The 23,910-nt window shown below is 39.0% G+C and overlaps 1 protein-coding gene across 3 annotated transcripts in view; it reads left to right on the forward strand.

The window, feature by feature from the left end:
- The window catches only part of VGLL4 (vestigial like family member 4), a 151,430-nt gene that overhangs the window by 60,779 nt on the left and 66,741 nt on the right, over positions 1 to 23,910 (forward strand). The window contains exon 1 of one of the 3 annotated variants that reach the window (XM_045832086.1): positions 7,476 to 7,967. The exons of the other annotated variants lie outside the window; for them this stretch is intronic. Within the exon in view, the coding sequence (XP_045688042.1) occupies positions 7,886 to 7,967 (82 nt within the window). The 5' untranslated portion in view covers positions 7,476 to 7,885. Of the gene's footprint in view, positions 1 to 7,475; positions 7,968 to 23,910 lie in introns of those variants that run through there. 3 annotated transcript variants of the gene reach the window in all.

A 23,910-nucleotide genomic window follows, 5' to 3' on the forward strand; every position in this document is an offset into this window, starting at 1 on the left:
AGGCCAGGGCTTAAGATAATTTTTTGTTTGCAAGAAAACAATTGTTATCAAGCATTTTAAGGTACTACTTAAACTAACAGGTTACACTGTTTTGCAAAAAAATTCTTTCTTGGGAATGCTTATTAATTAAATTCCTTTCCCCAGTACTGATTTATTCTGGTTTATTTAAAACATGGGTCCTAGTAGGTGCTTTAAAATAATAGTTACATCAGACTCATGTTAATGAAGCAGATTTCCTATTCAACCACTTGACACCACTTGAATTGGTATTGTTAGTATTTTATTTAATTTTTGCAAAGTTTAGTTAGGGTTCAACCATTTGTTAAAAGATATTTGCTGTTACTTTTATTAAATAAAATAAGAGGCTATTGTGTTTGAAATATACACCAGGTGAGAATGGCCCAAATAATGCAGTTTGCTTTCTCAGAATTTTCTTTGCAATTTAAAATTCACCCCTAGGTGGTACTGTTGTATTGAAAGTTTAAATCTGATTTGAAGAACCATTTTTTAAAAAGGCTTTTATTAAAAATATGTGTATTTATACTAAAATCCCACTATATTACAGAAAATGACCTAGTAACCATTTAATAGAAGTTGAGAATGTTTTAACTTAGGACTGGTACTATTTTATAAACAGTAAAAGTCAGGACATAAGTGTAACAGTATTTGCTTTTGTGAAAATTTGACAAAATACTGTATATTTTTCATCGTCATTTTAGTGTGAAAATTCCAAGTTAGAAATAAGCAGTACTTTATGATATATTTAGGAATCCTTTCCTTAAATGAAAATGTAATGCCATAGGTAACTTGGTAATAGATATTCAGATTCATATCATTGCTACACGAGGCATTTGAAAATTGTTTTGTTTTGATGTCTTCTGTGATTCAGCAGCTGTGTTGTTGAAGACCTACTGTATGCAAAGTAGTCTTTATAATCTGGCGGGGAGAGGTACATAAATTACCTTACAGTCTGCCTTTTTTTTTTTTAGAATTAAGGGCCGTATAAGCCTAAATATACTTGAATAAAGATACTAATTCTAGCTAAAGGGGTTCTTGGGGTAGGTAGGTTTTAGCTAGGCCTTTATGTAGAAGCCACAGAACATTGCATTCTAAACAATACAGGGTGGCTCAAAAGTAGGTTTACAGTTGTTTGTATGGAAAATAATACAATAATTAAGAAATAATAATATAAGAATAAACTGTGTTTTGTGTACTCACAACTGTAAACCTACTTTTGCCCCACTCTGTATTTAAAGGAAAAGGAGATTTGGTTTCTTGAGTTTTCCTTCTCACTACTGAATGCTTGGTTTTCATTTAAAGGAACTGTTCCTGTGCTTTCCTTCTCACAACCATGCCTCAATAATTAAGGTATTAGATTAAAAAGTGCAAGTGCCTTGACCAGTGAAGTGTTTACAAGCACCATCATCATCATCATTGTGACTGTTGTGGTTTGTGTTGTACTGAGGAGTGTACTTGTGAATGGCAATGGGTTCTAGAGATGGTTTTACACGTGATATTTTTATACATCCAATTTCTTGTTTAATGGAAAGTTTAGGTCTGGTATAGTCAAACTTATTTTCTTCCTTTGGTAAGGTTTGTTTTGATCATTATTTACATATTGGGTTAAAGTGATTTTTTTTTAACAAAATAAATGTGTTATAAGGAGAAACAAAGTCTTTAAAATGAAAGCATTAGCTAAATATCTAGCCTACTTAGAATACTGGGAAGAAGAGAGCAACTGAATCTGTTAAACGAACCAAATAGCCCAGCAGGATTATTTATACTTTCCAGGGTCTTTGAGGAGATCATTGTTGGGCTTAACATTAAAAGATTCCCTTCTTTGCAAGTGCCATCATGAAAGCATTTTATTTTATTATTAATTTTTTTTTCTTTAATGGGTTCTAGAGAGAGGGAAAGGGAGGGAGAAAGGGAAGGAGAGAAACACTGATGTGAGAGAGAAGAGAAACATTGATTGCCTCTTACTTGCACCGAGACTGGGGACTGAACCCACAATCCAGGCATGTGTCCTGGCTGGGAATCAAACCCGTGACCTTTCAGTTTGCAAACGAAGCCCAACTGACTGAGCCACATTGGCCAGGGTACATTTTATTTTTTAAAAAGTCTCTGGAGAGCGATTTTGATCCTTTGGTTTTTATTAAGCACCTTACAGTTTGAGTAATTCTATTCCAAACTGGTAGTCAGCTCTCTAACACGTAGAACAATTTAACCTAGTAATTAGTCTGGACTCTCTTTTATCATTATTTTGCCATCATTATTCCACCAAGGTCCTGAGATGCTGTTATAATGAACATTTGTGGAGTACTTGCTGTGGGGAGCTTTGTACCAAAAACTGAAGCTTAGTTTTTCTTTCCTCCAGAGGCTTATGGTCTAGTTTGGGGAACTGATACTAATACATGAAATAATTAGTAAATAATGAGAAGACAAAAAGCATATGAATACCTGTCTATGTACTCTGAAAGTTTAAAGTACAGAGTTTCGCTCTGGCTGGTGTGGCTCAGTGGATTGAGTGATGGCCTGTGAACCAAAAGGTCTCTGGTTCGATTCCCAGGCAGGGCGCTTGCCTGGGTTGCGGACCAAGTCCCCAGTTGGGGACATGCGAGAGGCGACCAAGCAATGTTTCTCTTGCAGATTGCTGTTTCTCTCCCTCTCTTTCTTCCTCCCTTCCACTATCTCTAAGAAATAAATAAAATCTTTAAAAAAACAACAGTATAGTTTCCTCCTGTAGACTGTTCTTTAGGACAGATACCTCAGTGTAAACATCCTAGAATTTTTAAAGGTCTAAATAAATGTTTGGAATTTTATTATCTTTAGTTGTTAAATCTAACTCAGAAGCACATATCATAGTATTAAAAATAAGATATACAGGCCCTGGCCAGTGTGATTCAGTTGGTTGGAGTGTCGTCCCATAACTGAAAGATTGCTGGTTCGATTCCTGGTCAGGGCACATACCTAGATTGCAGGTTCAGTCCTGGGTGTGGGTGCATACAAGAGGCAACCAATTGATGTTTCTCTCTCATGACGATATTTCTCTTTCCCTTCCTCTCTCCCTTCCCCTCTCTCTAAAAGCAATGAAAAAATGTTCTCGGGTGAAGAAATAAGTAAATAAATAAAATTAAAAAAAATAAGAGATGGGATCCATTGCTTATGCCTTATCAGGGTATATTTTCTCATTATGTGCCTGTTTTGTAAAAAGTAGGTGAACTTCATTCACCCTCACCTTAACCATATAAGGCATATACTCTTTATAGGTAAATTAGAAATACAGACAAATGTAATAAAGCCTCATGACTTAAAGGCAGTGTTAACATTTGGGTATTCTTTCCAGTCTTTTTAACACATCTAAAGAGTGATCAGAATCTAGATGAGTATTTAAATGTGTAAGCAAAATTGATGTAGAGCATATACATCTTTTATGTCCTATTTTTATTGTTTTTGGTTAACCTGTGTGTATTATTTATTATATAGTATATAATATAACATTTCCTTATGTCATTATATATTTTTGAAGGAATTGCATAATATTGTGTCATTGACATACCTCAGGGTCACTTCATTCATTCCCTTATTTTTGGACTGTTAGGTTTTCAAGTCTTCATTATTATACATAGAAGGATGCAAAGCATCTTTATGTAACTCTTTGGCCAAATCTAATTATTTTCATAAAGCAGAGTTTTAGAAGCACAGTCCAGTGTAAGGGAAAGGTTGTGAACATTTTCAACACTGTAAATAGCATAATGTGAAAGCCAGACTGCTTTGTGGAAAGGCATTATCTGTTTGCACTTGCAGTGAACACAAATTCCAATGGCATCTCGCCTCACCAGCATTAAATAAGATTGAAAAAGTCTTCTCGTTTGTTAATCTGGCAGATGGAAAATCACTTAATTAAATTTTTAAATTTTTAAAATTTTTATTTTATTGTTCATACTTAAAATTTTTTACTTATTAATGAGATTGAATAGTGTTTCAACAGTATATTGGCTATTCATTTCTTTCTTATGTTCTTTGTTAATACATGAAATTTAAAAAATTTTAGATTTTTTTCTTCATACTTTTAAGTGTTCTTAATATACTAAGAACATTTATCCTTCATCCACCATAATATATGTTACAAATATATTCTTTTTAGTGGTTTGCCTCTCTACTTGGTTTTGGTGTTTTCAGATGTACAAAAACATGAATTTGTATAGTCACCCAAATTCTTCAGTGTTTTCCTCTGTGACTTCCTTTCTTTAAGTTTTTTTTTTTTCCAGGCTTAGAAAAATGTTTCCCTACTCCAAAGTAGTCTGAACATATTCTTATGGTTTTCAGTTTTTACAGTAAAAACTTCACTTCATGACAGTGTCTGTGTAGTGCTGCTTATTCTGTACCCAGACGTTCTTTAAGGCTTTAAATATCTGATAACTCAAATTTCTGCATTCTTAAAAAAATACATTTTTGACCTGAGTTTTTATAGATAAAATTTGGCTCCATCTTTCTAATTTACTTAAAAGCAATTCCATTTGTACTTTAATTATGAATATATTAGCATTGGCACTTTCCAGTGTTAGGATTTTTAAAATGAATGGATTGTAAACTAAAGAGTGATCCGAATCTAGATGAGTATTTTTCAAATGTGAGAACTTGTGGTCCCCAAAAGATGTCAACAATTCAGCTGGAGAAGCGTCACGTTAGATAATCCAGTGTTTTGGGGAATAGGGGAAGTGTGCAGGAGGGAATCTGCCTCTGAGAAGTTTTATCTTACTGATTTCATTTAACAAGTATTTATTAATGGCCTACCACGTGCCAGGCTTGTGCCTAACTGACCTTGCAAAGATAAAGAAGGCATAGCCCTTGCTCTGAAAGCCTAGACTTGGTTAGAAGCATGTATGTGAAACAGTGATGGCACAGAGCAGGAGTGATGAGGTGGAAGAATGGGGGTCCCACAGGACAAGACGGGTGTATGTCAATTCTTGAGGAACAATGGGTGGTTTGCTGGGTAGACAGGCCCGAAAAGTCTTTCACAAAAGAGAGAACATGCATGAAGAAGTGAAACAATGTGATTTTTAAGAGTAACTTTAAGTATTGTAATTAAGTGTGCTTGAAGCATTGGGTGTAAGATGTGAGGAGCCAGGGTGGACCAGCTGCAGGCTGCCGAGAGCGTTGACTATACTGCGGAGTCCGGCCCTTGCAGCTAGCTACCTGATGGATGACCAGGTTCCCCCTCACCTCCTTCATTGCAGAGTGGTACTTGTAAAATGTAACAAAACTTATAGAACTATGAAAAAATACAGCCTTTAACTTTTTAAAGTTAATGTTTGGGAGACAAAATTACTCTGTTAAATTGCTGGAAAGGTTTTGAAATGTTCACTCTGTTGTGGATAGTGACAACCAGTTCTGAACTCTTGGTGGACTACTCTCCAGGAGCAACACACTAGCATCCCAGATCAGTGGGAAGGTCATGACCGGGGGCTGGTAATTTTGCCACGGATCGTTCCAACAAGTCAAGGGATACCCGTGGGACCCTGTGGGACTGTGTCTACACAGATGATTTCCATTTAGAGGCTGAACCACATTGGAAGTGGTACTGAGTCATGAAAGGGAGGTTACTAAATATTTTACACATATCTTTACAACAGTATTATTTGAATCTGGTTAAAGCACAGTATCTTAAAATAAGTGTATAACTTCTCAAAATAAGTGTATAATGAAGTATTTTAAGTCAGGTAAATTTTTCCCTCCCAGATGAAAGCAGTGGTTCTTAACCTTGACTGCACATTATAATAGAATCACCCAGGACTCTTAATTTTTAAAAAGATAGTGGTGCTGGGTCCCACCCACTCAGAGTAGTTTGGGATGCAAGCTCAGCATCAGAATTTTTAACTGCTCTGTGTTGGTTCCAGTGTGCTGACAATTGTCATCCACAGAGGATATGCTAATGGCACCTAATGTTTTCTGATTAAGAGCTTAGGTCAAAGAACATAGCATAATGATTGTACTCCAAAGCTGTTAGTTGAATTTGAATCTGACACTTAAAGATGGTAAGACTGTTATGTAAGTGTAATAATGTTGTGTACACTAGATACTATAAGTTTTCTTCCTACCCTCCCACCAAATACCATTAGGTATTTTAATTGTAATTGATGGTATATGTATCTTTCAATATAGCTTATTTACTATCTAGCATTAAATACCCTTATAAATTAAAGCTTGTAAAATCTTGATTTTTCTGTTGCCTACTTTACCAGCTGCTATCCCAGTGACTAGTATTGCAACAGGATGGCCACAGTATGTAGGTGCTGTATTAATCTCCAGATAAGATTTGATTAGAACAGCTTGCCTTGAATGGGCCTGTTACCCCAAATGCAACTATTGCTGAATTTTTAACATGTGACCCCTTTACACTATATATTCAAATCTTATTTTAGGGCATTAAAATGAGGTCTTGGTGTACAAAATAGGATACCCCTTGATATTTTCTAAATCTCCAAATAGCATGTAATAATATAAATATGGAAGCACTTCCTATAGTGAATTATATTAGTCTGTTTATGGTACCCAAAATCTACAAAGATAAAAACTGCGCCCCCCCCCTCCCCCGCCCCCTTTGCTAGTGTGTTCTTCATGTGCTGAAGACTCTGAACATTCAGTGATTCATTCAGTGAACAGCTGCTTTGGGGTACCTACTTGCTGTGCTAGATATCAAAGATGCAAATTTAAAGCTCCAAATTCAGAACTTTCAATAAGGAACAACATGGTAGTGTGCTACCATGCTTGTAATAGGCAGATGGAACAGCTTTCGTTTCTCCCTTCCCAATTTTATAGAAAGTTATAATAATAGGGGAACAAACCACACTGAAGGTAGTTCTCCCAACTATTTGGGGGGCCATGGGTCAGTCATTTAATCCCTCTGAGCCTAAATTTCCTCTGCTGTGAAAAGGCAATACTGTCCCAGCCCTCTCCACATAAGTTCTGAAGCTTATGAAATTTATGTAATATTAACACAAGAAATTTAAATATGCAGATAAAATGTAAATGGACATTATAAGACAATTTTAAAAAGAAAGAAAACCTTACAAAATATATGTGGTATATGTACCATAGCAAAACACATTGGGTTTCTGAAACCCCGAAGAGAAGCTACAGTAGAGTTAAATTCCATGGAAGTTTGCTTCCATGATGGATTTTTTACTTTTTACTCAGCTTCTGAAAAAGAAACTTCCTGGGTTTTCTTTTTCCTCCTACGGTTTTGCAGTGGCAGGGCTGCTTCCTGTCAAGAGAAGCTCCGCTGAGGCCCCTCTGTACAGACTCTCCACCTCCTCTTTCTCTTTCTTTCAAACACTTAATACATTTAGAGGCTGATCTTGTGCAGAAAATATCCCTGACATTTGCAGAGCCCCGGGGATTCAGTGCGCATGCTCAGGCGCGCTCCCGCTGGGAAGAGGAAGTTCGTTTACATACGAGTCATACCACGCATAGCCAGCATGTCAGCGCAGTGAACTTGCAGCGGGCTGCGAGGGACGCCAGCGGGGCTTTGTCCTAGGAAATGTGCTTCGAGCTTTTCTTTCTCATTCCTTTTTTATTTCGAAGAAAGACTTGTAAAGACTTCTGAAACGATTTCTAAATGCTCCACTGAGGATACAAAACATACACTGTCTGCAACTAAACCCTTGAAGGGTTTTGTGTGTTCAGTTTTTTTGCCTGCGTGTTTTGTCTTTTTTTTTTTTTTTTTAACTTTTACATACTTTGTTTTGCTCTTTTGAGGCCGGGCCTCCGTCTTGGTGAAGTTTAAGAGAAGAGCCAGGAGCTACTCAGCAATAATTGATTTTTGAAACGTACTCTTTTTGGGGCAAAAGCAAAGAGCTGGTTTTCTGTGCTAGCCCAATAAATGCTATTTATGAAGATGGACCTGTTGAACTACCAGTACTTGGACAAGATGAACAACAATATCGGCATTCTGTGCTATGAAGGTAGAGGTTCTGTTCTAGAAATCACTTTTATCAAGACCACTCCTCCTGTAGGGTTCTGAGTGTCTTCTGTGCTTTCTGTTCTGTTTTTGGGAGTTTAGGGTACTTTGAAAGTGAGTTGTTATTATGTACTTTTTTCACTTTTAAAGTTTGTTCTTTGTATCTTAGTCTTCAGGGGTACAGTGGGGAGGGCTGAGGGTGGGGAGGAGGTGAAATATAAACTGTTAAAAGTTTGCTTTATGCTAGTAATGTACTACAGATTTTAAACTCTTTAGAAATGTATTTTTTAAAGTTTCTTTTGGTGTTTTCTTTAGGGGATGAATTTTTAGGACCTAGGTAAAAGTTAAATGTGTAGGGATTTTTTGGTGGTTGTTTTGCATTGATACTGATTTTAAACATACACACCATCTACAGTATTTGTGTTGTATTACAGCCGTGCTTTGGGTTTTCGTGTGGAGGGGAACAGAAAGTTACAGTGAGTTTTTGTTTTTGAGACCGATTGTCCCAAACAATGAAGAATTTTTCTATTCATTTTGGGGGACTGGAAGGGCACTCCTGTCACAGAGTACAGACTGGCTCTTTGTCTCATTTCCCATTTCCTGTACAGCTCCAAGAGAGCTCTGACATTGAAGGATGTTCCCCTCCACACTCTGGCCCTTTGTGATTGCACAACACAGTAACAAGAAAGCTTTAAAAAAAAAAAAAAGCTCTGAATTCTTACTGTTTATCACCACTTACTAAACCATGAGGTGTTTCCCCAGTGCGTTGTAGTATTTCAAGCTGTCTCTGTAGGTAGTAAGAAGAGAAAAAGTGATTTCTTAATCTACTGGAACATTATCTACGTGCGATATGAAAAAGTGGTAATGGCCTGGATTTGAGTGGCCGGAGAGGCATCTCTGGGGGAATTCAGCTTGGCAGGGGGAGTGTTTTTTGTTGTAACGACATACAAATCGAGGGGACATCTCTTTCCTAATTCAGCAGGAGCAGTTTCCATGTTTTCTCTAACAATGAACTGAACATTTCTCATGAAAAAGAAAACATTGAAGAAACTTGTGAGAGTGAGCCAATCCACTTGTACTTTACATGTAAAAAATCTCAGGCCTGTTGCCTAATCAGTTGAAAACTTATCTTTTCCCCTTCAAGGGAAAGGAAAAAAAAAAACTTCTTTATGCTTTTTTTTTTTAAATCTGTGAATAAGGGTTTTATAATTAAGTTGTTTTTATTAAAGGACCCCCACCCCCCACTTGTCCCACTAAAGAGAATTTTGGTAAATTGCTTTCTTTGAATCTGCGGCAGTAAGTATCATCTTGCTTCTGAATTAACTCATTTAAAAGGCAGATTTCTTCATAATAGTCTAAATAGCAAGTGACTGGACTTGTTTCCTGTGAAATTAAGTTTTATTGCAGTTAGTGTTTTTAATTTTTTTTAGTGAACAAGAAATTTAAAACTTTTCAGGCAATTTCTGTTTATCCTTGTCATCAAGTAATATGATATTTTCAAAACAAAATATAATGATCAGCTTAAGAAAGCGATATAAAGATTGCTTGGAAATTGATACCATGTTAATTTTTTATGTGTCCGGTTGGTGGTGGTGAGGAAAAGCTTATGGAAAGCTGCTCCAGGTTGATTTGTTGTTCTGTAGTATGTAAAATACATGAGTAGTCTTCCAGCCTCCCTCCCTATTTGTGAGGAAGAAACTTTGATTTTGAAAGTTAAGTAGATATGTGGGATGATATGCTATATAGTCTGTTTGGTTTAAACATCTGCTGCTATTTTCCTTATTATGAAAGTTAACATTATTTTAACACCAAAATAAATACACAGGATATGAAGAAAAAGCATAGCAAAATCTGAGTGGTGTTTATGGTGGATTGTTTATGTCCTAGTGGTTTTCTCATTGCAAACACTGCACACATCTGCTCTGAACTCAGAGGGTGTTTTTAAGATGGGCATAAATCTTAGATGGAAATTTTTAAAAAGAAAACTTGAAACAGTTATTGTTCCTTTAAACTCAGCACTTTAAGAACATTTGTATTAAACATATAAGCTCTCCAGCATTCCAGGGACGTTATTTGGAAAGTGGAATGTACAGTTGGTAGGCAGCGTTTGATTTCACTTAGGGCACAGGCGGGTTTCACCTCTCTTAAGAATGAGAGACAGTGCTGGTCGGGTGGCTCAGTTGGTTGAAGCATGGTCCGTACACCAAAAAGTTGGGGTTCGATCCCCAGTTAGGGGACATCTAGGCTGTGGGTTCTATTCCTGATTGGGGCGCATATGGGAGGCAACTGATGGATGTTCCTATCTCACATCTAGGCCTCTCTTCTTCTCTTTCTCCTATCCTCTCTCTCTGAAATCAATAAAACGTATCCTCAGGTGAGGATTTAAAAAAGAAGAATAAGGTACAAATTTTCTGAATTTTTAGTTTTAAAAATTGAGATGTTGATGGTTATTCTTATTCTCTAGGTTAGTTATACCATATTCCTTAGTTGTGTTACATGCAGCTCTATTCCGCAAAATAAACGGTGTCTGCACCATCTTTCTTCAGCCTCTCTAGCAACTTATGCAAAAATGGGTCTTTTTAAGCCAATTGCCTTGTAGCATACAGTGTCTTCCTAAAACCCCACAGTGAAAGTGGACTCTGCATGGTGACTGCTCTCTGGCACCTGACTTGCACCATAGTCCTCCAGAAAGACTTGAAAAGAGAATACAAAGTTACTCCAGAAGTAACTGAAAAGAGAATTAAAAAATTAACCGCAAATAGTAGATTTGGGGTGGGGGCCCCTTGGGGTAGGAGAAGATTGGCAAAGGGGTGAAAGAATGTAAGTCTGGCTAATTTCTGGAAACTAATTACCTTCATTGGTGATGAGCAAATTACCAGAACTCTCTGCTTGTGTTAATGTGTCTGTTTGAAAACCTCATGGTTTATTGCTACAATCCTCAGCAGTTAACCAGTTCATTATTCATCCCATCACGGAAGGTTCAAATTATACCCAGTTTTGCCTCTATCTCCATGAAAGGTTCTAGTCAAACCCCAACCTGCCTTTCCCCCTCTCTGAACTCTCCTCAGAATACTCCTCTAGGAGATTGAAAGCCTTCTGAAGGCACAGCATTGTCATGGTCACCACTGGATCTCTCAGTCCTGGCTGGCATGCATTGTGCCTCATATGACTCTCAGCAAGTGGCTGACTCAAAAAAAAAAAAATCAATCAAAATCTTTTCAGTAGCAGCTGTAGTTGCTACTGTATAATTCAGCCTTGGTTATATACTATCTTGCATTCTCTAATTATCTAATTATTTTCAGAGCCTTGGCATCACCTAATATATTTGCTTTGTTTTTGCCAAGGAAACTGAGGCCCAGGGAGGTAAATTGTCTGTTCAAGTGTGTTAAGGAAGTTTGTACCAGAATTGAATTGTGAGAGCCCAGTCAGTGGTTTTGACTACTCCATGATTCTTCCGTAGCATACTGCCTCTGCAGAATTATTTAGTGGCTTGTCTCCTTACTTATTAGCTCCTTGATGTTAGAGACCCCGGGACCTTCACAGTCCCAGCACAGGGACGTTTTGGATTGCAGTGCACGACCGAGCCTGTCCTGGGCCCTTCATTGCTCTGAAGCCAGTTAGTTGCTGGTCTAGGTTTCCAGGCTGTTGTGATGTTCAGGAAGGATGGTAATGAGAACTCTAGGTGACCAGTCTCATTGGCATTTGCTCTCTTTGCTGCACTGGCATTTATGTTTGCTTTACTTTTTTTCCGATTGTGCAGAGGAGGTGGCCCTGTGTAATGGCAGTTCACAAAGGATGTTTCCCCCAGGGAGCAGGGAGCCGGTTAGACTGTGGACTTCTCTCAAGATGGCTGACGGTTATATTTGCATAATTACTTGGTGCTGAAAACTTAGGCCCTAATAAATGTGCTCATGGTTGGCTGTGGCTTTAAGCTGCTGTTAGTGATACTTTAATTATGGGTTAAGGGCCATTAGTGTGTAATTTGGTAGAAGAATTCTCCCTTTTTAATTTACTAGTGTGATTTATATTGGGGGAAAGTAAAAAATCACGTATTATGATCATCTGAAAGCTTAAGAAAAGAGTATTCTAAGTTCTTCACACTTTAGAGCTGCTCATTGTTTTAGAACATAATTATCACTTACTTGGTCACAGGCTACATTTAAGTTAATTTTCTGGAACTGAAAGGAAAACACACAGGGCAAGAGTTGTTGAGTGAGACTCCGCTAGGGGTGTGAGCAAGGCTGGGTGACGGTTTTGTTTTCTGCCAGTCCAGCCACCAGCAGTTCAGTGGAGTCCTGGTTTCATTGTTCTTTGTCCCGTGAGCTCAGAGGCATCAGGAAACTCAGGAGCATTGGGTACTGTGAAGGTGAAAAGGCCACCGAGCAGAGCCATTTTGTACCAGCCTCTAGTCCCCAGCCCTGCACACCACGTGACCAACTCTTGATCCAGGGGTGTATTCCAAGGTAGAACATCTGCAACTATTTTGCTGTGGAAATTCATTTTACTTGAGCTTTTTGTTTGTAGGAGAGAGGGAGGGAAGCGGGAGGGAGAAGGGGGGGGTCACAGAGAGAGAGATACTGGGGAGGAGCCTGATTAATAAAACAGGCCCAGGTGAGCCCAAGAGATCTCCTGAGAGAGATCTGGCCAGTTAGTGTTTCTTCTAATTACAGTTTGTGAAGGGAAGGTGTGATTATACCCTCTTTTCTTCCAGCTTCCCACCTTTGTTTCTCTATCTTCTTCTGGAAGGATTATTTTACTTGGCTGTTTATCCTCTGGAGCCTGCACATGGCTTTGGGAAGGCAGATTTCTCTTCCTTCCTTCTTCCTTCCCTTCCCTATTGTCTGCATGGCCTTCTTCTCCGAGGGAGCTTAAATTTGTTGCTGTGAAGTTTATTGTTTTTTTTTTTTTTTAACATGCCATAAGATGAAAAGAAATTCCCTCTGGAATTGTGAGGATGTTGCAGAAAACTGGGTTTTGTCATGAAGAAATGAGATCCAGACTTAGCACTTCTGCATGTACACAAATATATAAAACCAGTCTTACCAGGGATTGTTTTCTGGCTTTGTCTGTTTTATCTCTATTTATGTTAACATTTATTCAGTGACTGTTTATATTTAGTGGTATCTGTGTATTAGTGCATATTGAGTTCATTGGAACTGTTTTCTAGTCTTGCTCAGAAACTGTAGTTTTCCTACAAAATAGCCTCCCTCGTTTATTTTTTAATGAACTAATGTATCAGCCCCCCAAGCCCGCCCTCCAGGCCCCCACTGCCCCAAAACACTTCACCCATGGACACTTAATTTTAAAAGCAGAGTCTAGAAATGATTTTACTTTCTCCATTTGTTTGTTTTCTCTCCCTCTCTTTCTCTGTCCTCCCCTCTCTCCTCTGCCTTCCTGAATATTGCATGTTCTGCTAAGTTCTAAAGAATTATTTCCATCAGTTTACTTTATTTTGCCTTTTCTGCATTAAAAGTAATTCTTTAGATTGTATTAATTTCAGAGTATTGTATACAGGGTATGTTTTAATTCTAATTATGTGAATCCCTACTCATTGAAAAAATGTTTATTTACCCTATAAAATAGGAAGTCCAGTCTTAAAGTTCTCCTTCGTTTGTTGCTATTTATATGATCTTCCCGAACTCTTAACATTTCACCCAAACTGTTTGCAAAGAAGTCTGGAAACAACGCACTGGAATATATTTAGTAAGTGTGCAGAGGAAACTCCCTGCTGTCCTTTTGTCACCCAGTGTCCATTCTCTTCAGCATTCACGGAATGCCTGCACTCTGTGGAGGAATGCACTAGGTCTTGGGGTGGCTTTTTGTCACTGTCTGACTCTCTCTTTCTCAACAGTTTCTGTTACGAAATACTGTACTATATATACATAAATGTGCACAAAACATGTGAGTTTATAGTTAAAAAATAAACCTTGTAATCATCATTAGGTCAAGAAATAGTAAATTGCTTCTTTCAAGTAATCTTTCCCAATCACAATTTCTCCCAACTCCAAGAGGTCATTATAATTATAATTTGCTTTTTAAAATACATTTACTACCGATTGTGCAATTCTAAACAAATTAGCTTAGTTGTGTCTTTTTTCTTCCCATCCCCCATACCCTCTTCTACCTCTGCCCACCCGTTCTTCCCAGCAATCACCCCACTGTTTTCTGTGTTCATGAGTTATTTCTTTTTTTTCTTTTTTGTTCAATTCCCTCCACCCCCAGCTGTCCCCCACCCCCAACCCTGCGCTGTCAGTCTGCTCTCTGTGAGTCTGTCTCTGTTTCGCTTCTGAGTTCAGTTTGTTCATTAGATTCCACGTATGAATGAAGTCGTATGGTACTTGTGTTTCTTTGACTGGCTTATTTCACTTAGCATAAGGTTCTCCAGGCCCATCCACACTGCTGCAAAGGTTAAAATTTTCTTTCTTTTTACTGCTGAGTAGTATTCCATTGTGTAAAGGTACCACCACTGTTTTATCCACTCAGCCTTCTATAATTGGAATTATCCTGTAAATCTTATGTTGTCTCTTTGTTTTTGAGGTCTTTTAAAGCAGTGGGCATGTTCTAAGTCTGTCTTTTCCATGTGATGCCAGCTATTCTCAGAGTCTGGGGAATCCTGGCTGTGGAATGCATGTAGATGCCCCAGCCCTCTTCCTGACTTAGCTGCTGCTGCTGCTGCTGCGTTTTTATTACCTGGTGATGCTTTGGTCTGAACTTTTGTTTTCCCATCAGTGTTCTGTTCAGGTTTTCACCACCTGTTAAAGCCTCCACCATCCATGCTGTAATGGAAAATTATGTGTTAGAAAATTCTGCACAGTTTTCGAAAGTGTAAAGTGGGGGGATACTTTGGAGTATACCTGGCTTACTACTTAGGGTCTGAACAGCGACTTCAGTTCTGCATTAATAAGCAATTTGCTTAAAGGCTGAGACTTGTTACAAATCAGCTTTGTTGCAGTGCCAGGTTTCTTTGGATGTTAATCCAGGGACTTTTAGATACAGAGAAAAAGCTTAAATCGTTCCACTATTGAAACAATACTCTACATTGTATAGAGATGGCTGTTAAAGAGCAGCAAGGCTCTAAAATAATGGTCTGCCTTATATACCACCCAAAATTTTGAATGAAAATGAGTCATCCATATGTATTGCGCTTGGTTTTTATTTTATATCTGTTTTGCATGAAAATAGTTGCCTGCTAATTCTTCTTGGCTAATGATTTGATTTTAATAGAGTGAATTCCAGAATTTAATGGTTTGATGCAGATGCGCTCTGCCAAGCAATTTAGCAAAGTTGTTTACACTACCCCAAATCCAGCTGGACAGAGTCTCTGCTTCTTCCCGATAGCAGCTGAGGGAGTGATGAGTGCAGATTTCTGGATGTTTTCCCCCCTTTGAAAACAAACACATCTTCCATTATGTGGCAGTACCATTAAAGTGACAAAGGATTAATTTTAAGTTTTATTTTCATGTCAGCAGTTTTTTCCTGTACCCATTTTCTCGCATTCTTACTATGTGTGTCCTTTTCAACTATTGTTTTTCTGATGAGTAACTGATAAACTATTGGCTGGCCCTACAGAGAACTCTGGTTTTATTTCCCTGTGAAAAAGCTGTGACCTCTTTGCCAATGCTTAAACTCACCCATGAGGGTGATTTGGTAGCTTTTTAAAAGGAGTATGTAATAGCAGCTGTATCAGGTTTTAAATTCTGTTGAGTAGAGGGTAAAAGGGATGGAAAATAGTAGTCATTCTTGGTATACAACCTATGTAAAGTTCTCTAGCACCTCTCTGCTGAATTCACAATTGGGAACAGTCAGCCCTGGTTTCTCGAGACCACGATGAGAGCCCTGTTACTGTTAGAGGCTTTGTACCAGTAAGAGGTGGCTGATATTGGTAGGGGAAGAGGTGGAGTGAAGTGAGTTCCAGAACGAACAGTGGACATCAAACATTGCTCTTGGTGTCCAGTAATAAATATAACACAAGACAAAACTATGTAGACCACACACACAAATACTCATCCTGTATTTGTTCAACAATGACAGAGAGAGTGCCTTCTTACAGAGATGGAAGAATTCCTAATACATGATTTAAGGAGGAAATAGAGGAACCACCACATCTTCTTGGCTTTTCAAGCCAAAGAAGTGCAAACTTTTCTTAATCCAACTGTATCCTTCTTTCCTTTCCCTTAGGCTCAGTTAGAGCTTAATTCTTCCATTCGCTCTCACAAGCCCCAACCCTTCTAGCCTCAGGGACTTACCAGTGATCTGTTTATTTTCTAGTTTCCTCTTCTTTCCCCCTCTGGGTCTTTTTCTTCATCATGTGCTCATGCACAATCTCTCCCTACTTTAAAACAAAACTGAACCCATACCTAAACACTGTGTTCACCTCCAGCTATTAGACACGCTTCCTTGCCATTTGCATTATCAGAAGATGAAGATCAATGTGTTTCTGTTTCCCTTCTGCCCATTCTTTTCTCGATCCACTGTCATCTGACTTCTCCTACCACTTCACTGAAACTGTTCTGGACCAGGTTACTGAAGGACATCATAGTACGAGTTCAGGGGACACTTCATAGTCCTCCCCTTAGTTCATTTCTGTGCCAGTTGGTGCTGGCTCCTTCCAAATTCTTAAAATTCTTACATCTTTTGGCTCCAATACTTAACAAATACCCACTGCATGGGGAAATGAGGTACTAGTGAGCAACACTGACTGGACCTCGCCAGAGCGCCCAGCGGTGGGTGTGAGGGCGTAAAAAAGTGAGGCAGGCTGATGGACATTAAAATAAAAACAAACTGTGGTTGCAGCTCGAGAATAGATCAGAAGGGGATGAGGAGAGGATGTAGAAATAGGAGAGGATGTGAGCCTGTTGCCGTGGTTTAGGCAAGAGATGGCAGCTACTCAAATTGTGGTGGTTGTGTAGTAGGACAGAAATGGTCAGATCTGTACGGTATTTGGAGAGAAGACTGGCAGGACGCGGTGCTAGGTTGAAGCAGGAGATGACGGGGAAGCTTAGAAGGCATTGAGAGTGCTTCTCATGTTTCCAGCTTATGTGAGTGGGTGGAGGGTGCTCCCATTGGTAGAGAGAGGAGACACAGGAAGAAGATTGGATTCTGGGGTGAGATCATGAGTTTAGTTTTGGAGATGTTGAATTCGAAGGATCTGTGAGGTTTCAGAGAGGAGATGAGTTTTGGAAAGTTGGGGTATATGGGTCTAGATCTCAGGAGAGTCTGCTGCTGGAGATAATGGTTTGAGATGTGGGGGAATGAAACTTAGGGCAAGAATGATCACCTAGGAACAAACAGTGCTGTGGAATGAGAAGTTAAAGAGGTCATAGGAACTCTTAGGTCTTCATTAATTTTCTTCTTTGTTGAGTATAATTTAATAACCCCATAACTGACCCCTGCCTCTAATCTTGTTCCCTTTTAGACGTTCATCCACAGTATTACCAAAGTACTATTCTCTGCTTCCCTCTCCAGCCTTATCTCCTACCACACCCTCACCCACACCCTTATCTTCCACCGTTCCTTCGCCCGCGGCCTCTAGTCCAGATATATCAAACTACTTCCTCTGAGTGAGCCATTGCCTGTCTCTGAAATCTCACAGCCCTTTTGGCTCCTCTTCATCCCCAAAGGGCAGAGGCATCTTTGGGGAGAGTGACCCTCCTGTCCGAATCTTCTTGGCATGGTTAGATGCTGTGTCAGGGCTGTGTGTGCTCGGTCAGAGAACGTGTCTCCCTGCGTCACGTACTCACCTGTCTGCCCTGCCCTGGCAGGGCTGGGACTCTGTCTTCTCTTTACTCTCGGCGTCAGGCTCCATTGTCTCTGCTTAGGTAGGAATCTGCTCCAGTGTCTTTTCATTAAAGATAAAGACACATTGAAATTGTGTGATTAATCCAGGGGTACTCAGTTGGTAACACAAGTGAATGTGCTAACTCTTAAAATGTTATTCTTAGTGAAAGGAACAAATAGTTGGGAAAGAAGTGGTATAAACAGGAAGGGAAGAAAGAAAAGAAAACCTTTTAAAGGCTCAATTTCTGTAGAGAAACATTTAAAGTGGTCTGGCCGGTTGGAAATAATTGCCCCCGCTTATCTTGTTTTATAGTTACTTTACTTTGGATGGTCTGTTAAATGAACTGATCATTTATGGGAAAATATTTAATACCTGCTATGTGCCAGGCACTATTTTATGGGCTGGGGGTATAACTGTTAACAAAATACATAGCAAGATCCTCAACTTGTTGGAGCTTATATTCTAGCAGGGAAGATAAATAAGATAATAATAGATTATGAAAATTGTTATTATTATAGGTAAATGTGTGTTAGCTGATTTACTGTTCAGAATAGTTGAATCCATACTTAAAAATAACTGATTTTATTTTCAAACTTCAGAATATAGATTTGAGTGGATAATTTATTTGTCTCATGAACCTGCAGAGAATTTAAAAGTCTGTGCAGAAGTTATCCAGCCATGTAATATGAAAAATAGAGACATTTATTGAATAAGGGACAAAATACAAGAAACATTGTACATAGGATATTGCTACCTCAGTCCCCTTCAAAGTAGGCACCTTGGGACCTCACACAGTTCTCTTCAATTGCCATCAGCTGCCCTGTCATATTTTCCTGAATCTCATCAACAGTCTGAAATCTCTTCCCTTTCAAAGGTGACTTTAGTTTTGGGAAAAGGCAGAAGTTGCGGGGAGCCAGATCTGGGCCGTAGGGGGGCTGAGTCATCTGGGTGATTTGATGTTTTGCCAAAAAACTCTGCATGAGACGTCATGAAGCTGAGGCCTTCTGAATCATTCAAATAGTTTCTGCAGAGGAATGTTTAAGCTTAATGCAAAATTTGATTTAGATTTGTTGCTCTACTTAGTCATTTCAAGTAAGATGGCCACACAGCACATATGCTCATTCAGTGGTGTCTACTGCCCCCACTGACTAGTACAGTGAAGTCGTCATTGTTCATGCATGTGCATTCCAGTCCACTCTCCTTGTCTGCCAGGTTATATCGTTGTTGCATAAACGGTTCTCATTATATTAGCAATGGCTGGACTTTTTCTGGACAGACTTTGTGTGTTAAGGAGACTTAAGGCTATCTCCCACTGTTGACTTCTAGTGGGTAGAGACCTGAGGTGTTGCTAAACATCTTCCATGCATAAGATAGGCCTGTAGCAAAATGTCAACAGTACCAACAAACTTTGCAAACTACTCTTGACACATTCATTCCATCAGTCACAGCACCTTCTCATACATTGCATGAATCTTTTTTTGCGTTTCAGCTGCATTTTTATGTTTCTTGGAATAATATAGCATAATATACCAAAAATGTTGCGTATTTTCTTCCATCTTCAATATTAAAATGGCTACACAAAAATTCACCAATTTTGGTAATTTTTTCTTTCACATGCATGCTGATATGACAGCTATCACTGTACACTCTAACAACATTGTTTCTAATGAAGTTAAACGCAACTAAGCACTATTAGAGCCATTGTATGGAAAAAACTAAAGCCCTACTGGGGTTTTATGGAACTTTTTGCCAACCCAATAAAAGTGTGGAATCTCTCCTGAATGGTGTGGCTCAGTTGAGCACCGTTCCACAAAGCAAAAACCTTGCCCATTTGATTCCTGCGCGGGACATGTGCCGGAGTTGTGGGCTCGGTCCCAGGTTGGGGCATGTGCAAGAGGCAACCAATTGATGTTTCTCTTACACATAGATGTTTCTCTTCCTCCCTGCTTCTCTACAAATAAATACATAAAATATTTTAAAATAAATGGATACAAGTGTGGAATTTTGTACTTGGTTTATTAACTATGGTCAGAGAGTCCAAACCCCTCACGGCGTTATACCTTTCTGTTATATTTGGACTAGCATTTGTTATGGCATTACGAACTTGAAAAACATAAGGTCAGATGGTCATTTGGGTTTTAATATATTTAGAATTTAAAAATTCGGTGAATTTAAAAAGGCTTAAGAAATCAATAGATATGTTATATGTTCTTCTTAAACTACTCTGGTTATACCTTAAAAAGATATTGCCCTGAGTAGGACAGACCCTACAATACCCCAGGAACACTTTTTATTGTGAGCCCTTGTTTTGTGATGATACAGCGTATTTGGTGAGGGCGACAAAATGTAAACCCTGGGCTTAATGCGGAAGCATTCACTGGCGTGTTCTACAGGTTGGGTTTTCTTTTTTCTTCCTATATTTTTATTGAGACATTGTTAATTATGGTGAAATCTTAAGGGCATGGCTTCATGAAATTTTTTTTATATCTGTACCTTTTGTAACCACCACCCAGTTCAACATAATAGAACATTTCCATCCCCCCAAAAGTTCCTTCATGCTTCCTTGCTGGTCAATACATATCATCCTCAAGATAACCAGTTGTTTTTTTTTTTTGTAATCCTTACCCGAGGACTTTTTTTTTCCATTGCTTTTTGTGGGGGTGGGTGGAGAGAAATATTGATGTGAGGAAGATCGACTGGTTGCCTTCTTGGAAACTCCCTGGCCTGGGATCAAACCTGGAACCTGGTTATGTACCCTGATCAGGAATCAGACCCGTGTCCTTTTTGTCCATGGGGTAACACTCCAACCAACTGAACCATGTTGGCCACTGTTTGGACTTACACAGTTACAAATTGGTTTTGCCTTCTCTTGAGCTTCATATAATTTGATTCCAGCTTTTTTTTCTCAACATATTTTTGAGATTCGCCTATGATTTTGCAGGAATGGGTAGTTTTTTTATTCCTGTGCTGTAATGAGTAAGTCACGGTTTGCTTACTTATTTGTTATGTCAAATTCCTCTGGGCTAGGAGACTAGGAAAAGGTTGACAACTCAATCATTATACCAAGAGTTTATTATGGGAGCTTATATACAGTGCTTGTCTTGGGCCTTGGTGGCGAGACAACAGGGGTGTCCTCCACACCACAGTGCATGGCAGGTACTGAGGGGGGCGGGCTGCAGAGGACAGGGTAGGATGGATGGGGTACTGGGGCTTCATATGCCCCGGATCAGAGGAATGCTCGCTTGCCGTGGGCGGGCCACAGCCTGTGTCTAGAACCAGCACAAACCGGCACTCGATGGGACCCACAGAGCAGGGTCCTTCACACAGCCTCTGAGGACATTTGGGGAAGGAGTCCCTGTTTGGGCCGGGATGTAGCTTGTGGGTCTGGTGATAGTCAGGCAGTGGTCCTACTGTGAGATGATCTGTTGTCCACACCATTCTCAGGTTGATGAAAGTTTGCATTGCTTCCAGTTTTTAACTGTTAGGAATAAAGTTGCTCTAAACATTTTTTTATTGAGGTAAAATATACATAACATAAAATTTAGTATTTTAACCATTTTTAAGCATATGGTTCAGTGATATTAACTACATTCACTTTGTGATGTGACCTGAACATCCTCATGCAAGCCTTTGGTGGACATGTGCACTCACTTCTCTTAGATAAATATGCATGGAATTGCTGGGTCACTGACTACGTTTAACTTTTTTGGAAACTGCCTGTTTCCCAAAGTGGTTGTACTATCTGACTTTCCCACTGGCAGTGTATAAGGGAACTCTCGCCATCCTCACCAGTACTTGATATTGCCAGTCTTAAATTTTAGCCCTGCTGGGGGTTTATGGGCAGTCTTAAGGTGTTTTTCATCATTAACTTATTAATTCATTACTTATTGGAGCACATTGCTTATTGATACTATGTGAAAAAGGACATCCTCTACCTTTGATGAGGTTATCATCTAAATTAGAGTTTGAAATATGTATGTTTCTTGTCTCATTTCAAGGCAGAGGTAGTCATTTTGGTATTGTCAAAGAAGGGGCGGTTTTTCCAGATGGGTATATCCAGCCATGGAAACCAGCAGGCAGCCAGATTGGAGGATGTGAACAAACACCAACGTGGCACAGAGGACTCTTTTGGAAACAATTTCCTTTAGTATAGTGTTGCTTTGCTGTGTTTCTTATTTGGTAATGATTCATCCAACCACTGGCCTGTTAAAATAAAGCTCAGGGACTAAGCTCTTAGACCCAACTTCATTTTTCTTCTGGTCTGTCTGCCACTCTCTCTCTATTCTTTTATCCCTCCCATTTGGAAATGCCCTTCTTGCTCCATTCCAGTGACATGAATTCTATGTATTCTTCAGGGTGTAGCTCAGTCTCCCTTTATAAAAGTTAACTTGCAACTTTTTATAGGCAGGAATTGTATTGTAACCTTTTAAATTCTCAAGATGACTTGTCTTCTTTCAATGCCTTACAATATTTATATCTCCTTTTGAATTTCTGTGGCATTTGTAGTATATAGCTATCATTTGGCAGTTACATCTTTTTATTTTATAATCCTTAATGTAAGTAAAGTGACATTGAAAACAAAAATGTTGTAACTTACATACCTTGTGTGTACAATAAGTAAGGTATTCAAGTTTGTCTTTAAAATTGTTACTTTGGAAAATTACATATTTAACGATGCTGTGATGATCTCATTCTCAGAACAGTGTTGGTTTTTTTAGAAGTTGCTTTCAAGGTCTGAGGTACTTTTCTTTTTTAAAGCGTGGCCAGTAATTACACACTCACATACACACTAGACATTCACAGAACACCTATTTTTGCCAGGCACAGTTCCATGTAAGTAGGCCTATAAAATGATGAGCCAGTTTTTTCCTATGTCATTCTAAAGCCAGTTCTACAACTGGAGTTGGAAATATCTTTTAATCAGTGACTTTTTTTATTTTTTTTTTGAATAAGTAAGTCTAAGTCATTCTAGAATGACTACTTGGAAAATGACAATGCTCATTTGCATGCTTACTGAAAAATAAATTTTAATTTCACTGCTACATTTATACACATAAATGTATACTGTATGTATACATCTACACAGATGTTTCATATATAAATATATATTATATGAAATAATATGTATTACTTCATATTATGCATATGTATATGAAATCGCCACATCTAAAGTGTATGCTTTGTGCCCTGATAGGTATAGCTCAGTTGGTTTGGTGTTGGCCTACAAAGCAAAAGGTTGCTGTTTCAGTTCCCAGTCAAGGGCGCGTGCCAGGGTTGTGGGCCTGGTCCCCAGTCAGGTGTGCGAGAGAGGCATCTGATCGATGTTTCTCTCACACATTGATGCTTCTCTCCCTCTCCTCTCTCCCTTCCCCCCTCTCTAAGAATAAATAAGTGAAATCTTAACAACAACAATAAAAATGTATGTTTTGTGATAGCAAGGAGTCTACCATCTTTTAATGGTCTCTCTTTGCCAGTGGCACATGTCATTGCTTGTGACCGTGATAGGCACTAAGTGTGTAATTTGACATCACAGAGCCCTCATTTAGAGGGCTAAGATAATTTGGTGGTTATACTAGGTAGACTGACAGTCTTTGGCTTTGCCTTTTTTGGATCAGCTTTGCTCACTCATTTATGCGTTGCACAGAGCATTTGTTGTTGGTGAAGTTCTAGCAAACTGTTCACTTCACTTTATGGAAGTTGTGAATGCCATCTCACATTTTGTCTGTGATTTCTTTTTCTTTTTTTTTTTTTAGAATGAATCCCCTATTTCCATTGAAACAAGTGGGGAGGAGGTAGTCACAGCTCATAACTGCAACAGTGGTGTTTAGGATACAGTTCAGGGAATATTCATGGCATCTTAAAGTATTTATTACTGCCTTTAAAGGTTATGAAGTCTCCAGCTGTTCTAGATCTCATATGTCATGAGAGAAAAGAAAAGTACACATTAACCCTTCAAGTTCCTGCCCCTCCCAGAGTGGATCTTTTGAAAATGGGGGGAGTTGGGGAACCTCTGGTGATGTGAGCGACAGTGCCTAGACCTGCGTGCATCCGTCCTGAAGCTCACACCGTCTGACTTTGCATTGTGTGTGTGGGGCACAGTTTATGTCTTCGGGCTCGAAGAATGTCCCTTCCCTGTTGGATTCACTGTGCCCTGGCACCCGTCCTGGCA

This window comes from Phyllostomus hastatus, unplaced genomic scaffold, assembly GCF_019186645.2.
Source record: "Phyllostomus hastatus isolate PE091 unplaced genomic scaffold, TTU_PhHast_1.1 phas_contig_16, whole genome shotgun sequence".
Lineage (NCBI taxonomy): Eukaryota > Metazoa > Chordata > Mammalia > Chiroptera > Phyllostomidae > Phyllostomus > Phyllostomus hastatus.